The sequence below is a fragment of the Hypanus sabinus genome, chromosome X1 (genome assembly GCF_030144855.1).
Source record: "Hypanus sabinus isolate sHypSab1 chromosome X1, sHypSab1.hap1, whole genome shotgun sequence".
NCBI classification, from domain to species: domain Eukaryota; kingdom Metazoa; phylum Chordata; class Chondrichthyes; order Myliobatiformes; family Dasyatidae; genus Hypanus; species Hypanus sabinus.
This window is the reverse complement of record NC_082738.1, coordinates 6,520,017-6,538,597: the sequence shown is the minus strand read 5'-3', so window position 1 is coordinate 6,538,597 and position 18,581 is coordinate 6,520,017. Positions and strand designations below refer to the sequence as shown.

General features: G+C 38.9%; 1 protein-coding gene across 2 annotated transcripts in view; it reads right to left on the bottom strand.

Moving 5' to 3' along the window:
- Positions 1 to 1,246: 1,246 nt before the first annotated feature.
- The window catches only part of myo1d (myosin 1D), a 567,195-nt gene continuing 549,860 nt past the window's right edge, over positions 1,247 to 18,581 (bottom strand). For both annotated transcript variants that reach the window (XM_059955714.1, XM_059955715.1), the window contains exon 22: positions 1,247 to 5,551. In XM_059955714.1, coding sequence (XP_059811697.1) covers positions 5,395 to 5,551 — 157 coding nt within the window. In that variant the 3' untranslated portion in view covers positions 1,247 to 5,394. The remainder of the gene's footprint in view (positions 5,552 to 18,581) is intronic.

Here is an 18,581-nt window from a genome sequence, read left to right as displayed (position 1 = left end):
CTTCATAGAACTTGTCCTTGACATCATCTGGGTTGGTCATAGTTAGGGCATATTATTGGATCACAGTGCTATCCAATGGCAAATCTGTCTCCAATAATCCTGTACCCCACTGTTCCAAATATAAATCTCTGAGTAGCATGAGGGTGTAGAGTTAAATATGGCCCTAACCAGATTGGGAGCTAGAAGATCTGACTGGGCCACAATTACTTCTGAGGTATTTTATTCTCTTTGCTTGCCCAGTCTGTTCTGTGAGAAGACTTGACATTGGTGGTGAGAAGTTCTCAGGGACCAGGCAGACAGCAGAATGGAGTCCTACCTAAGGTGTGCAGCCATTATACCTTTTCTGGTACCATGCATCCATTTATCATGTGAATATCAAAACATCTAGTGAAGTGTGTCGTGTGCATTAACAACCAATTCTCAAGGTGAGGACCCTTCATCAGAGCTGAAACATTATCTCCATTTCTCTCTCCAGAGATGCTTCATGATCTGCTGCATGTTTCCAGCAATTTCTGTTTATGTTTCTCTTTTAGATATACGATTGTTGGCAAGGGAAGTTAGTGAGGTGAGTGGCCAAGTGGAACTACAGCAAGTCAAGTGCTCGGGTGAACCCACATCACAGGATGTGTGTTATGTTTAGCTCACTTTAATTTAAAAAGAGATTTTGGCTTAATATTGGAAACAAACAGACCAAATTTCAAAGAGTTCCTGATTTAATAATTCATAAAATGCTCCTGGGGCCTCTGTTAACCAAGACCAACAGCTGCGTTCTTGCCCTTCATTTGTCTCATGACTTTACCGTTACGCCTACAGTCAGCCCCATTTGGAGTTGCCTTCTTAGTCAGTATTTTGTGGTAGAAATTAGACATCCTACATACTCTTTCTTCTCAGTTCCATCTTCCTGCTCTCAACCAATGCAAATTTACTCGTTAGTCTTATCCTGTTTCTTTCATTGAAATGTAAAACTTACTTTTTTCCATTTTACCGTTCAATGTACATCTTTTTAAAATCTTTCCCTGATGTTTATGGTGTCCTTATGTTGGTTTCTCTCTTAAAAAAGCTCTTTAATCCCAAACACAATTAGCTGTTTACCCACCACATCTTGGGACTTCATCATATAAAGAGTAGAGGGAAGAGTTTGTCTGCTCTGTGTTTGTCTGCATGAATTGTTATACCTTGTTTTACAAATGTTTTACAAATGCATTAATCATGAAAGAATCACCACTTGACAGAACTTTAAGGAATGTTTTTATTTAATGAAAGCACTAATTGTTTTTTCTTGTGTGGAACATTTTAAGCATTTATGAAAATTAAGTAAATTATTGAATAGCCCATAAAGGCTACAAAGCTTTTCAGAAACACTAATTTACAAATCAAAAAGTATATCAAATAAAATTGCATCATAAACTTTGATTTAATCAAAACATAATCAAAATTATGCTTCTGATATCGTAATTATCCATATTTGGTTTAATCTGAATTCTGTAAAGTTGATTTATACATGATACATCAGTGATTAAATACATCATTTTATTACAATTGGTAATATCTAAGATGCCGATACAGAAGATCTCAGGTGCATGTTCCAATCACTAGAATTCTCAACTATAAAGGCACTTGAACAACTGCATGTGTTGCTGGCACAATTTATTGCATATTTGATGTTCTTTCAGCTAACCCACCTGTTCTTGTAAAATCAGATGTTAAATATAAAATAAACTTGTTTTGGATACCTGCCCATCACTAAAGCTGATATGTCAGCACATTAGCGGGGTGGGAAAGTACCAAATGTTGAGCTAATTTTTTCCTTGTTGCCAGTGACACTGCAACTCCCCTCCATCACAATATGTGTCATGAGAGGTCCCTTGCAAGCTCTTCAGCTCTTGAACTATAACACAAAATAAGAATGCTATTTGCTTTGTCAGTGTTTGATACCTTTACAGTCCTTTGGGTGGTGAACATTTTCAAAAAACAATGTTCCCAAGCTTTGTAACCAGGTTGCAGAGTGGGAATTGTAGTTTGACTCAAGTCAATTATTGGAGATACCAGCAAGCATAAAATCTATCAGAAGAAAACAGCAGTTCATTGGTGTAAATCAAATCAAAAAAGAATCACCACCTTAACATCCAGCAGAACACATCAAGCATGAGCTCTGAAAAGCAAAAAAAAGAATCCTTCACAGGTTATTAAAGCCTTGGCTATTCCACACAACATCGCAGGTTATTGAAGATGGATCAAGCATTTTTAGTGCAGCTAAATAAATAAGGATTGCCTGGTGACAAGCATGTGTCAGTGTGTACAATATACACCCATATCTTTGGTTATTATTTTTTTCATTGGGATATATAGCTCAATATTAATTAGTAACAATGTTTAGAGTTTTGTCATGATTGTTCTGGGGAGAAACAAATAATAAAATCCATCATCTCTTTTCATTTGAGCCAAACTTTCCAAAAATGGTACATTTATAAAAGGCAATTGATCAGAGTGAACCTTCTAGACAATCCACTTTTCAAAAGATGTAATAATTCTCTGATATTACTTCAGCATGTGCAAAATGTGGCTTATTAAATCTGGTTCGGCACTGACCAGATGGGCCAAAGGGCCTGTTTCTGCGCTGTACTTTTCTATGACTCTCTGGTGTCAGCTATGCATAAACTACATAATAAAAGGCCAGAGTTCTAGAAGTCTAATTCATATTCAGCTACCTATTATTAAAAAAATTAGTCCAGCTGAGTCTATTTAAGTGACATTTTTTACTCAAAGGAATATAGTTCTTTTAATAATCAGCTGAACTACAGTGAAGTTTTCCTTTACTTTTAAAAAATAAGAAACACTGTCCAGTCAGTTGCAGTCATTAACTTGAATCAGATGATTGGACAATGAGCCTATTGCATGATTTAGCATTTGTTGATTGACCGCATGGTCAAGGATCTGCAGGTGGACAGTCACAGATTAAACCTATCCAGTTTTACAATAAATTGAAAAATATAGCAGAAACCAATAATGAGAGGAAATTATATCACTAAAGCCTTTGACTCACAGGAGGGAAGTGGTTTAAATGCACTTGTGAAATTTCAATGGTTGCATTTCCAGGTAAGACTGAACTTCAGCTGTGCACAAGGTTCTTTATGCACCAGCTGCTATGATTTTTAAGGACTGTGTGTTTTGTGGACTGCAAGATTCCCGAAGGAATGAATGTATACTTTGCATTACTGCACATTCCAGGAGAACCCTAAGCTGTTAATAGCTAATGAAATACAGCCTTTTTCAAGGAAATGCAAACCCCAATTTTTACACAGCAAGATTCAAAATCATCATAATTAGCCACTTGATCTGATGAAGTTGGCACCACAGGAATTAATGAGCAAATTTTACAGCCAACCGTAATGCTGGTCAAGTTAAATAATCTTGGAAGGGATGGAAGGGAACTCTTCCACAGACATGATCTGGAATAAGACTTAGAAGACTTTTGCTTTACTTTCAATCCTTGACTGACACTTTTAACATTTTCACCTGAAGTGTCCTTTGATTTTCTTCTGATCTCCCCTTACAACTTTCACAGCGAGCCATCAAGAAAGAGCAGAAATTATTTCTTTTTTGGAGATTTCTGCTAATCTTCTGGGCAGAGAAAGGGAAACCCTGCAGAAATTTGACCCACTGGCTCTTTATCTGCTCTGCATGGCCTGTATTCTGTGACTAGTACAGCATCTATGTTTACTTACTGTGTAGTAAGCACTATTCCATAATCGGGACACACCACTACTTCACTGGGGGCTTTTGACATGTGAGGACAAGTTTGAGATAGATTGTTCACTTTGCAGGAGTCAAATGAAGAAATAAATTACAGAATGTAAAATCTCCCCTTATATATGTAGGACTAGAATTTGGTAAGCATCGAAACTGGTCATGCATTGTCTCTGTCACTAAGCAAATAGCTCTAAAAAATGGACATCTACTGGACAAGGCATATTGGCTTTGCATTTTAAGTAGCTGCGCTGAATTACAATGGCATAAATGACTGGAAATATCAGTCCTTCTGTATTCTTATGATTGCAGTTTCAACAACTAGAGCGGCACTGAAGATAATGGGACCCGGGTATATTAGTGGGAAGTGGGAAGGGGAAAGGGGGGGCAGTGCCTATTACTACCTAGCAGCCTGCTACAGGTAGCATTGAATTTACCCTCAGACCGAACTCTGTGTTCACCCCTTCAACAGCAGAGGCATTGGTCTAGCCAGGGGTTCCCAACCTCTTTATACCATGGAACCTTACCATTAACCAAGGGGTCTGTGGATCCCAGGTTGGGACTCTAGATGGAGTCTAGAATTAAATTTAAAAATCAGAATTAAATGTAAGGGGAATTAAAACAGAGAAACAAGCTATCCCCAAAAGAAGATTTAAATAAGATTATGTCAGATCTTGTGATAAAATGAATTCTGGCTATGAATATAGGTTAATTTATGAGTAGTTGAAAGTCTCACTTCATCAGGATATGCTATTGTTAGCAGATGCTGTGGTGAAAACAGCACATTCGCCAGCATCTGAATTGAATAAGTCAGCACATCACTTCAAAAATGTGTGAATATATTTGTGTCTATTGCAATGTTGGCATAGGGGTGGTAAAACACAAACCTGACATTCTGTAAAACCAAGATTGGTTCTAAGTCTGATTGAAAGTTATACAGTGTGACTGACATGACAAAAACCTCTTTAGAACGAGATTAAAAAATGGGAAAGAAAGGACCTTGCAAGTTCAAGGTTTTTGCTCATTTAACATAATACACAAGAAAAGGTAGGTTGCTTGGCATGTAATCAAACTGTATTGTGGCCCACAGATTTGCAGAGATCCTATCAGAATTTTGGCCTGACACAAGAAAGAAGTTATGATTAGCAGAACCTAAATGTGGAATATTAGATGAACATCTGAAGCATAAGAGTTACCCTAAGAACAGTTAACTTTATAATGGTCTGTGAATTTACAGACTTAAAATAATTAAGCATTTTCATAAGGAAGAATTTGCTCCCTCTTATTTTCCATGATTAAAATTGCATTAAAATGTTTAAATAAAAAAATAAATAGCGAGTGCAAAAGTTTATAACCCTGAAAAACTAAACCAGAGCCTGCATCATAATTAAAGAGATCAAGGCAAAACTCATGATAGACTAAAGAGACAAAGCCGATTTCAGCTGGAAGCAGGTCAAGGAATATTAAATACAACAAAGAGGTTAATGCAGATCAGTCAGAAGAGGCATATCATCTGGAAAGTATGTCTGCAGCATGAATGCTTATATTACTAAATGTGAACCAGACACGCCCCTTTTCCCATCATTCATGCTGGATTCCTCCAGGTGAATTTGAAGGGCATTATGCACTGAATCAAAAAAAAGGCATTTAATTTCCAGGCCAGGAAAGGACAAATCCTGAGCGAGTCTTGGTGAAGTCAGGCTGCGACTGGCTGATTTTGGTCTCCACAATGATGGTGTACTTCTTGCCATGCATGAAACACTGAACAGGATCACATGCCTTCACCTGAAAGTTCCTTTTCTCACTAGAAATGGGAGAGAAAAATATTTTATCAAAATTCCTGATTTAGATGTTTCTAAGATATGTTTGGATATTGAATAAACATTATCATTAATATAACATTTATTTTATCTTAACATATAATGGGTATGCAAAAGAAAAACTAGCACCATTACCAAAACTGCGACAGAAACAACACTTCTTCAATCCTTTTTTAGCATAAGTTCTTAATAATAACACAATAGTAACAGGTATTCACCTCAAAACCAGCTAAACAATTTGGCAATTACTTAAAGTCTGTAGTTTTGTCATAGAGGGACAGAGCACAGAAACAGACCCTTTGGATCAAGTGGTCCATTCTGACCATAGCATCCTCTCTGCTGGTCACAGTTTTCAGCTTTGAGCTCATAACCCTCCAAGCCCCTCACCTCCATGTACCTATGAGTACATGGAGGGGAGTTAAAGGAGAATTGGTATGTCGCCAAAGACTCCAGCAAATTTCTACAGATGTACTGTGGAGAGCATTCTGACTGGTTGCATCATCCTCTGGTACGGAGGGGCCACTGCACAGGATTGGAAAAAACTGCAGAACGTTGTAAACTCAGCCAGCTCCATCATGGGCACAAACCTCCCCAGCATTGAGGACATCTTCCAAAGGCAGCATCCATCATTAAGGACATCACCCCGGACATGCCCCCTTCACATTGCTACCATCAAAGAGGAGGTACAGGCATACACTCAACTTTTTTGGAAAGCTTCCTCACCTCTACCATTAGATTTCTGAATGGACAATGAACACATGTATACTACCTCACAATTTTTTTGTTGTCCAGTTTTGCATTACTTATTTAATTTAACATTTATATATTTATTACAATTAATGATTTTATTATGCATTGCACTGTACTACTGCAAAAAAAAACAACAAATTTCACAACATATACCAGTGATGTTAAACCTGAGTCTGATTCTGATCTTGAGATCACTACCCTCAAGGTTCTTTTATAACTCACTATACTCATTTTGCATGACATCATCCCTTGTTCCACCTATGTCACTTGTATCAACATGCACAACAACCTTTATCTGATCATACTCCCCCTTGAGAAACTTCTGCAGCCGTTCCGACACATCGTGACCCTGGCACTTGGGAGGCAACACACCATCATAGTGTCTCTTCAGTGACCATAGAATCTCCCGCCTGTCCTCCTTACTATTGATCACTATTGTTAGCGATAGTGATTGAGTCTCCTATCACTGTTGCTCTGGTTTTATTAAAAGGGATAGCAACATTGGAAAATTTTCCAGCAACATTTCTAAAACAAACAGCTGCATGATCAAGGATGGTGAAGCTTTAATATATTGCCTTTTTTAGTTTTATTTTAATTGCAATGGCATTAGGACAAACAGATAAGCACACTTTAATTTAAAATTACAATTAGCAGTAAATAAATGGAAATTGGCTTGCATTATTGCAGTCTTGCAAAGCAACACATGATAGCCCCACAGGGATTAATTAATTAGGCACATCTTCAAGTTAAAAAGGTTGAAATCCTGTTATAAAATGGTATCTGACAATGGCACTGCAGGAGTTTGAACATCTCAAAGCAAAAGAAAGATTGATTTCTACTGCTGGTTTGAGACTGGATTTAGACATCATGCTTGGGTATATCAGATACTTGTAGGACACGCTTGCTATTATTAAGCACTGACACCATTTAATATTTATCCTGGAGCAGAGTGAGGGTACATACAAAAAAAGCACCAACAAGATAAAAATTATTAACTTCATTTGAATATCGTGTATTTTCTGAGCCTTTGTGAATTTTTAAATGTGGTTTGGTATCAAAAGCAGAAGTACTCATAAAATTCAGAAAACTTCTAACTGCTGACTAATAGGTCAAATTTTACTGGCTCTTTGTAACATCCAGGTGTTGAATAATTGATGCTTATTGGTGCTACACTAAGACTGCTGTCATACAGGGCTTACTTTCTGTGGCAAGTTCAAAGTTTTCCAACTTGCATAATTCGTCCCACCAACTTCAAAAATCCAAATGATCACTCAGGTGCCATGAACACAACATCTATAGATTTGCCAATGACACAGCTACTGTTGACAGAATTTCAGATGGTGACAAGGAGGCGTACAGGAGTGAGATAGATCAGCTGGTTGAGTGGTGTTGCAACAACAACCTTGCACACAACATTGGTAAGACCAAAGAATTGATTGTGGAGTTTAGGAAGGGTAAATCAAGGGAACCTACACCATTCCTCATCAAGAATTAGAACTGGAAAGCATAAGCAGTTTCAAGTTCCTGGGTGTCAAGATCTCTGATAATGTGTCCTGAGCCCAACATATTGATGCAATTACAAAGAAGGCATGACAGTGGCTATATTTCATTAGGAGTTTGAGGAGAATCGGTATGTCACCAAAGACACTTGCAAGTTTCTACAGATGTACCGTGCAGAGCATTCTGACTGGTTGCATCACCATCTGGTATGGAGGGGCCACTGCTCAGGATTGTAAAAATTGTAAAAAGCTGCATGAAGTCGAAACTCAGCCAACTTCATTATGGATGGCATCCATCATTAAGGACCTTCATCACCCAGGACATGCCCTCTTCTCATTGCTACCATTAGGGAGGAGGTACAGGAGCCTGAAGATACACATTCAACAATTCAGGAATTCAGGATTCAGGAACCTGCTCCATCAGATTTCTGAAAGGACTCATGAACACTTCCTCAGTAATTTTTTTCCTCTTTTTTGCACTGCTTATTTAATTTAAAATTGTTACTGTATATTCTTATTGCAATTGATAGTTTTTATTACTATGCATTGCAATGTAATTTACTGCTGCTGCAAAACAACAAGTTTCACAATATATGCCGGTGATATTAAACCTGATTCTGATTCTATTTCAGGTGATAAAGAATCCACTGGCCTCAAGTCATCAAACCAATAAGTTATGCAAAGTGTCTTTCTTCTTTTTGGTCCAAAGTAATTGCCAGCTTGTTTCACCATTAAACATGTATTATTATCAACAGGCCATGAGCACAACATATTGATATATCCTTTCTATATGCAAATTGCAACAATGATGACAAAGTTTATTTATTTATTGAGATATCGCATGGAATAGGCCCTTTGAGCCATGATGCCCAGCAACCCCCAATTTAACCCTAACCTAATCATGGGGCAATGCACAATGACCAATTAAACTACCAACTGGTACATCTTTGGGCTGTGGGAGGAAATCAGAGCACCTGGAGGAAACCCACACGGTCACGGGGCAATATATAAACTCGTTACATTGGCAGGAAATGAACCTGGCTCACTGGTACCGTAAGGTGTTGTGCTGCTGTGCTGCCCTAATGATGTGATACTCAAGCTATATATGCATTTCCACTGTTTAGAAAGAACTATTGAAATCACTTTAAAAGATTACAACAACTTAGAAATAAACCCACAAAATTATCAAGTTACCTCACAATCCTTTCCCCTCCATATATCCAGAACTAAACAGTTTTGTGTATTTTGTACATCTGTGTACAAATCAACCTGGCTCAAATGATAAACAACATCTTACATTGGCTAATTACATTGTCATTGTTTCAGCTTCAAAAATTGGCCCTGGTTCAAGGCCTTTTTTATATTCAGCATAAATGGACAATTGGTTCAAGGTTTTAAAAAAATGCTAAAAGCAGCATTTTTTTTGGAACAGTTGAAAAATTGGCATGTAGGCATTGGAAATTGCAACAATTTCCATCATGATCTTCAATTTTCCAAATGAAATATTGTCTCTTAACTCACTCATTCAGATATCTGGGCTTTTAATTTCTTCTTCTTTGTTATGCAATTGCATTCAAAAGAAGTACTACTTTAGTGAGCTAGTATCAGAAATAGAAGAGATTTCAGTGATCCTGGGACAGGGATGGAATGAAAGCAATAAATTATCTTTCTTTGTTCTGTAAAGACACCAATGCAAATTCATTCATTAATATTAGAACATAATGTTACAGAAATAAATAATGCCTGCTGACAACATTGTGGAGAATTGGCTGTAGCAATTAATATATCCAAACTAAATGAACAATCACAATGACATGCCTGCTTTCTTTGCCTCTGGTATTAATATTCCCCAATGATTTTAATTCAACCATCTTACTCTAGACCACAGAGTTCCCTCCCGTCAGGGTCTATCAATATTTAATTAGAACATTAATGAAACAGCAAATAAATACAGTCAGTTGGCTATTTTTACATGTTGAAATTTTATCTGCTAATGCTTCCATCAAGCATCTTGGGTATTTTATTGAAGTAACGTTGATATACAGTAGTTGGGTGCACTAGCTCAAACATTAAGTTTTTCTTTTCTTACACAATGCAAATTGAATTGGGAAGTTTCCATTACACCATTTCAGACTTGGTATATACAGTATTCCCAGACTTATCCCATGACCCTGTCTATGAAGAAATTTAGAGTTTCCAATAACTGCCAATATGAAACTGAAAGAGAAATGATCTATTTTTCTTTGAATGTGAAGTTCTGAGCATAGGCAATAGTTGTGCTTTGAATCGAAAACTATTCTGTGTAAGGGACTTTACATACTTTGATCTTTCATTTAAGTGACATTTTCTTTCCATCTCTTTCACCTCCCTTATTCACTTTAGTCTATCTCTTATCTCTGTTTCTGCTGTCTTAAAAATCTTTCTTTTGTTACCATAGCACTATAAAATGAAAATTGATACTCAATTGAAGAATTTTGCTTTGTATGATTCAATATTCTTTCCACCACCCCAACACTAAATTTCAAGATGATGAAAATAGCGATTATATAGCCTTCTCCCTCAGTGTTCTCTATGTCCTACAATTAAGGTGCTTGAAAGACATGGATACTATACTATACATGGAAAGAAAAGGTTCAGAGAGATATGGGTCAAATGAGGCTAGTTCAAGTAGACATCCTGATTGTCATGGATGATTTGGCCTGAAGGGCTTACTTCTGTGCCGTATGACTATGAATCATAGTTTGATTAAAAAAGAGTAACATGTGAATTGTTGATAATACTAATTTCTTAACATCAAAGTTTTAAATACCTATGTTTTAGAAAGTTACTCCAGCTGTTTTAGAAAGTATATTTTTACTGAAATTTATGTTTCAAACCCTCTTGGAAGCACATCCTTGATGAAGTTAAAGCAACAAATTTTCCTTCAACCTGTCAGACCAAGTCAGAGGACTGTAAGACTAACAATTTTGCAAATTAGGAATCTAGGGTTAGATGATGCATTTAGATTTAAAAGGAATAAAGAATTTTCATTTCCTTTGGCAACTTTTACAATCTCAGGAAGTCCCAACGTACTTTAGATGCTTTAAGCACTGAAAAAAAAATTCCAGGATTGGAGATTTCAGGAGAGGACGATTTGTAGTGGGAGGATGCAGAAAGTGAAATTAGCAATTCATTTCCAATTAGTGGAGAATGGAGATTCTATTATACATATTCATGCTCACTAAAGCCTGGATCATGACAACTCAAGTTCACTTCAATTTTTTTCATTATATACATCAGAAAGATGAGCTTTTCAGCATGTCAGTGTAGACTAACTTCAAAGCTTGGTTAGGCTAGTTAAAGAGCAACTTCGCAGCCAGCTTTCCTCCTATGTGACTTTGAATGATCAATCGGATCATTCCCCTTCCTTTCCTATCCTGATGAAGGGTCTTGGCCTGAACTGTTGAATACTTATTCATTTCCATAGATGTTGTTAAAACATGATTATTTATTTCATATAGAACAGTACTCGATATGAAATGCAGTGGTTTTCAGAGTGTGAGCTTTAGTAAGTGACCTGTCTTCACCGAAAGAGAAGTGACAGTCAGTAGAATTAATGGGAGTCTGTGGCGGGGCTAACACTGGCCTTTGGTTTAGCAGTATTATAATTTTGCCAAGCTCTGGGACAGAATACAGAGAGGAACTTCATTAGGGCACTTAATTCATGGCAGAGCAGTTCAAGATCTGTGGAATGTTTATCCGACACAATGTGGGAAACTGCAATAGGTTCACTTCTAATGTCCCTGGTGATCACACATGTGTGATGTATGTCCAGCTTCAGCTACTAGCTAACTGCATTTTGGAGTGGGAGGGCTCAGTGAATTCACTGTGGAGCATCTACATGTTGAGATGTATGTGGATATTATGTTTAGTGAGGATCAGATTGCAAAAAAAGTATCAGAGCTATGATGATCGAGAATTCAACTGTAAGGAGAATAAGTAGATGTTATTGCTGCCTCAAATCTATCTCTAAGTGGGATGTCACTTTTCTGGTTCTGCACTTAAGAGCAGCTGCAGATCATCTTGGCGGGGAACCGTTGTGGTAAGAAAAGGGATGAGGTCCTACAAGATTAATTTAATGCATTAAGGGATGTAAAGCAGTAGGACTTCTGAACCAGTTCCGAGGAAGGTGGAACAAGTACATGCACGACTGGGTTTGAGGGTGGAAGTGTTTGCTGGGGTTGTTGGGATTGAACACTATCATTTCAGAGGACAGTAAAAGTGGAAATTAGGATAGAAACAGGGGTCAGGAAGGAGAAATTAAAAATTGGAAGAAAGGGACACCCAGGGGTGGAAAAAACATAGCATTACTCAGGAGATTAAAGCTCAAAGTTCAACATTCAAAGTAAATTTGTTATCAGAGTACATATATGTTGTACAGCATATACAACCTTGAGATTCATTTTCTTGCAGGTAATCACAGTAAATACAAGAAACATGAATCAATGAAAGGTCACACCGGACAGGGCTGACAACCAAACAATGTGCAAAAAATTACAAACTGTACAAAACAAAAGAGAAAAAGAAAGAAATAATAATAATAATATAGTAGGCAGCAGTTGACCCCAGGGGATCGCGGGTTTGCGCCTCTGGTGGACTGGGTTAAACAGTGTCTGCTGTGACTGTGGAGTCCAATGTAGGAGTGACAGTCCTTCCCACACTGTGTACAACAGAATGCTGAGACAGCTCTGACATCTTGGGCAGCTTGGGCACTGAGCTTTCAGCAGGCTCTCTTTTCCTCTGCTTGCTGCATCAAAGTGGTCTTGGACCTCAAGAGACTCTTCTTCACCTCCTGCTTCCAGGCACACCTGTCTGAGGCGAGTTACTGCCACGTGTTGGTGCTAATAACAAGGACTTAGAGGATGTGCTTGCAGGTGTCCTTGTAGTGCAGCTGGGATCTTCCTGTTGGCCTCTTTCCAGACTCCAGCGCCCAAAGAGAAGGTCTTTTGATATGCACCCATCTGCCATGCGCAAGACTTGGCCTAGCCACCGCTTATGCCTCTGTTTGAGGAAGGTGAACATGGAGGTGCTGCCTGCTCTTGAGCACTGTGTTGTTGGTAACCTTATCTTCCCAGGTGATACCAAGTATGCGGCTGAGGCACAGCATATGGAAAGCATTGAGTCGCTGCTCTTGTTTTGTGTGCAGGGTCCAAGTTTTGCTGGTGAAGACCAAAGTGTGCAGAACACAGGCTGTGCACCCCTGGACTTTGGTTTTCCTGGTGAGTCTGTTGTTGGCTCAGAATCTCTTAGTCAACCTTGAGAAGGTTGTAGCTGCTTTTCCAATATGCTTTTGATCTTGCTTTCGAGTGACTGGTTATTCGAGATTGTGGATTCACTGATGACTTCCAGCTCATAGTTGACAATATTAATGGATGGCTTGTCGTCAACATCTTGCCCCATCACCTGTGTCTTCTTCAGGCTGATAGTCAGGATGAACTCTCCGCAGGCTTCCGCAGAGGACGGCATGGGATCTTGTAGCTCTTGCTGTGAGTGAGTTGCAGCAGCTGCGTCATCGGCAAACAGGAAGTCTCTGAGGAACCTTATCTGCAGTTCGGTCCTCGCTCTGAGTTTTAACAGTCTGAAGAGGTTTCTGTCTGATCTTGAACAGAGATAAATGCCCTCAGTGGCCTCCCCAAAAACAGACTTGAGCAGGAATGCAAAGAAGATGCTGAACAGCATTGGAGCAAGGACATGCCCCTGTTTTACTCCGCTGAGGATGTTAAAGGACTCTGATGTGGAGCTGTTGAACACTATGGCCATTGTTTTGCTATGGCCATATTATTCCCATTGGCCCAATAATAATAATAATAATAATAATAATAATAATAATAATAATAATAATAATAATAATAATAATAATAATAATAATAATAATAATAATAATAATAATAATAATAATAATAATAAATAAGCAATAAATATTGAGAACATGAGATGAAGAGTCCTTGAATGTGAGTCCATAGGTTGTGGGAACTGTTCAGTGATGGGGCAAGTGAAGCTGAGTGAGGTTATCACCTCTGGTTCAAGAACCTGATGGTTGAGGGGTAATAACTGTTCCTGAACCTGGCTTTGTAGGTCCTGAGGTTCTTATACCTTCTTCCTGATAGCAGTAGAGAGAAGAGAGCCTGATCTGGATGGTGGTGATCCTTGATGATGGATGCTGCTTTCCTGTGACAATGCTCCATGTAGATGTGCTCAGTGGTGGGGAGGGCTTCACCCGTGATGGACTGGGCCATATCCACTACTGTTGTGAAATTCTAGGCAGTTTCTAGGCAGGTTACATGGTTGGCACAACATTGTGGGCCCAAGGGCCTGTAATATGCTGTAGATTTCTATGTCCTACGCTTTATGTATTTTTTGTAGGCTTTTCTGTACAAGGGCATTGACGTTTCATACCAGGCTGTGACGGAACCAGTTAATATACACTCTACCACAGGTCTATAGAAGTTTGTCAAAGCTTTCTTTGCAAACTTCTAAGAAAGTAGATGCGGTACAGTGCTTCCTTCATAATGGCATCTACATGCTGGACCCAGGACAGATCCCTTGAAGTGATAACACCAAGGAATTTAAAATTGCTGACCCCCCCCCCCCCCCCCCCCCACAAGTGAGGACTAGTTTGTGGAACTTATGTTTCCTCCTCCTGAAGTCAATAATCAGCTCCTTGGTTTTGCTGACATTATTATGACCTTACTCAGCCAGATATTCGATCTCTCTGCTATTTGCTGATTTGTAACCACCTTTGACTCGGCCTACGATAGTGGTGTCGTCAGCAAACTTAAATATGGCATTGGAGCCGTGCTCAGCCTCACAGTCATAAGTATAAAGCCAGTAGACAAGGGAGCTAAGCACACAGCCTTGTGGTACTCCTGTGCTGAGGAAGATTTTGGAGGATATGTTGTTGCCAATCCGAACTGACTAGGGTCGTCAAGTGTGGAAATTGAGGATCCACTTGCACAAGGAGGTATTGAGGCCTAAGATTTGTAACTTATTAGTTAATTTTGAGGGGATAATAGTGTTGAATACTGAGCTGTAGGCAATGAAGATTATCATAATGTCTGCATCTTCCCTGTCCAGGTGCTTTAGGTTTGAATGAAATGGCATCTGCTGTTGACCTGCTGTAACAGTAGGTGAATTGAAATAGATCCAAGTTGCTTATGAGGCAGGAGTTGATATGTTTTATTACCAATGTCTCAAAGCACTTCATCGCAGTGGATGATAGTCATTGAGGTAGATTACCACCTTTATCTTAGGCACCGGTATAAGTGAAGCCTGTACAATTAATTTACAGTAATTATTTGAAGCGGGTATAATTAATTAACAAGTCAAGCCTCAAGGCTGACATGGAGTATCAGCCATGTATCTCTAGCATGGAGCATTTGTAATGTTGAGTTCCACCAGTATTTTGTGTGTGTTCCCCCTCCCACTTCTCTCATTTTTCCCTTCCCTAATCCAACCCCTCTTACCCGTTCTCTTCTCCTCACCTGCCTATCACCTTCTCCTAGTGCCCCTTCTCCTTCCTTTTCTCCCATGGTTCACTGTCTTCTATCAAATTCCTCCTTCTTCAGCCCTTTACCTTTTCCAGCTATCATTTCTCACCTTCTTAATTCATCCCCCCCCCCCTTGTTCTCCCACCCACCTATCTTTCCCCTTATTTGGCTTCACCTATCACCTTCCAGTTTGTACTTCCCTTTCCTGACCTTGTTATTCTGGCTTCTTCCCCCTTCCTTTTGAGTCCCGATGAGGGCTCTTGGTCAAAAACATCAACTCTTTATTCCTTTCCACAGATGCTACCTGACCTGCTGAGTTCCTCCAGCATTTTGTGTGTATTACTCCAGCATTTTCAATAAGTGAATTAATTGTGCAAATAGATAGAAATGGGTTTGATATGATTGGGATTATGGAGTCATGGCTACAGGGAGAATACGGATGGGAAATGAACATTTAGGGATATTCCATACAGACAAAAAAGGAACAGGTGGCTACTGTTGCTTGTTAAATTGGAGATTAACAAATGGTCAGCAACGTTATTACCTCAGGTGATGCAACTTCTGAATGGGTACAGATAAGAAATACCAAGGGTCAGTAAACATGAGTAAGAGTAGTCATCATCATCATTGATCTTCCATCTGTCTTTAATCTGATCATTGCATTTGTGGAAGATCTTCTTCATTCAAGTTGTTGTTCTTATTCTTTTCCCTTTCCATGACCATGATTATTCTTGTCAAATTTTTCTGCAGAAGTGGTTTGCCATTGCCTTCTTCTGGGCAGTGCCTTTACAAGACGGGTGACTCCAGCCGTTATCAATACATTTCGGAGATTATCTGCCTGGTGTCAGTGATCACATAACCAGGACTTGTGATATGCACCAGCTACTCATACGACCATCCACCACCTGCTCCCATGGCTTCACGATACCCTGATCGGGAGGAGTGTGGCTAAGTAGGTGTTACACCTTGCCCAAGGGTGACCTGCAGGTTAGCAGAGGGAAAGAGCGTCTTACACTTCCTTTGGTAGAGACATATCTCCACCCGCCACCTGATGAACAGTATACTCCTGAAAAAGTATTGGTGCTGTTAGGGATGGCTTTATACAAGATATTAGAATAATGAAATAAGAGTATAACTGAGTGACTTAAATCTACAGATAAATCAGGCTAATCAAATTAACATCAATAAGGTAGAGGAGGAATTACTGGGGCATTTACGAGTTGGTTTTCTGATTCAGTACACTGGGGGTGCAGTGCAACACACATAAAATGCTGGAGGATCTCAGCAGGTCAGTCAGCATCTATGGAAATGAATAAACTGTCAACTTTTTGAGCCAAGACCTTCATCAGCACTGGAAAGTAAGTGGGAAGATGCCAGAATAAGAAGGTGGGGAGGGGAAGGAGGACAATCTAGAACGTGATTGGTGAAGCCAGATAGCTGGGAAGTGAGAGGTGGAAAAGGCAAAGGGCTTGTGGGCCATGGGAGAAAGGGAAGGAGGAGGGACATAGAGGGAGGTGATAGGCAGATGATGAGAAGAGGTATGAGGCCAGGGTGGGGAATTGAAGAAGAGGAAAGGGGGAAGGGGAAAATTACCATAAATTGGAGAAATTGATATTCATGGCATTAGGTTGGAGGGCACCTAGTTGTCCTCCAACCTGAGAATTGGAACATTGAGAATCTAAATACAGAACAGATCTGGAGACTGAACTGCGTAATTAGCAATGTTGTGCAAGGCCACTTTAGGACGATCAACCATAACAAACAAACATTCTATGGATATGTAGTGGAGAGCATACTGACTGGCTGCATCACAGCCTGTTATGGAAACACTTTGATTGGAAAATCCTACAAAAAATAGAGGATACAGCCCAGTCCGTCATGGGTAAAACGCTCACAACCACTGTATATGAAATGCTGTTGCAAGAAAACAGCATTGATCAAAATGAATCTCAGACAAGAGAAAATCTGCAGATGTTGAAAGTCCAAAGCAACACACACAAAGTGCTAGAGAAACTCAGCAGGCCAGGCAAAATTTTGGGCCAAAAATCTCAGGAGTGTATATGGTGACACATAAGTACTTGGAAAATAAATTTACTTTGAACTTTGAACATTCTTCATAAAGTGTCATGATATATTCTGAAACTACAGTCCTGAAACTAAATAAAGAAGTGACTCTGTGATCAGTTCAGAATGCAAAAAAAAGAGGACCATGGGATTAAGAGGAAAATAGACTATTACAGTAATCATGTAATAAATAATAATTATATACAATTCTTTAGATGTGCAAGGAGAAAAAGATTGACTAAGACAAATTGAGATCTCTTACAGGCAGAAATAGAATTTATAATAGGGAACAAAATTTGCAAACTAATTGAATGCATACTCTGGGTCTAACTTCACAAAGGAGGAACTCAAATAAATAAACTCATAAATTTTAGGGAATCTAGAGTCTAGTAAGAGAGAGGTAATGAAGGAAGTCAATATTAGTAACAAAATGGAGTTTGTTAAATTAACAAAATTTCAGGTTAATAAACCCCCACAGCCCAATGGCTTGCATCTCAGAATACATCAGCAAGTGATCCTAAAACCAAAGGCAGAATATTGGAAAGCAGTGACAGGGATCAATCAAAATCATCATGAAATTATGATTTATATTATACTTGGCAAATTTACTGGAATTTTGAGGAGATGACTAAGTCGGTTCAGAGAAATAGCAGATCAGAATCAGGTTTATTATCACTGGCATGTTGTGAAATTTGTTAACTTAGCAGCAGCAGTTCAATGCAATACATAATATATAAGAAAGTTAAAAAAAAGTAATAAATAAGTAAATGAATTACAGAACATATATATTGAATAGATTAAAAATCGTACAAAAACCAGAAATAATATATATTTTAAAAAGTGAGGTAGTGTTCAAGGGTTCAATATTCATTTAGGAATCAGATGGAAGAGGGGAAGAAGCTGTTCCTGAATCGCTGAGTGTGTGCCTTCAGGCTTCTGTATCTTCTACCTGATGGTAACAGTGAGAAAAGGGCATGCCCTGGGTGCTGGAGGTCCCTAATGAGACATGGTTCCTTAAGGATGTCCTGAGTACTTTGTAGGCTAGTACCCAAGATGGAGCCGACTAAATTTACAACCTCTGCAGCTTCTTTCGGTCCTGTGCAGTAGCCCCCCCCCCCTCCATCCCCCATACCAGACAGTGATGCAGTCTGTCAGAATGCTCTCCACGGTAGATC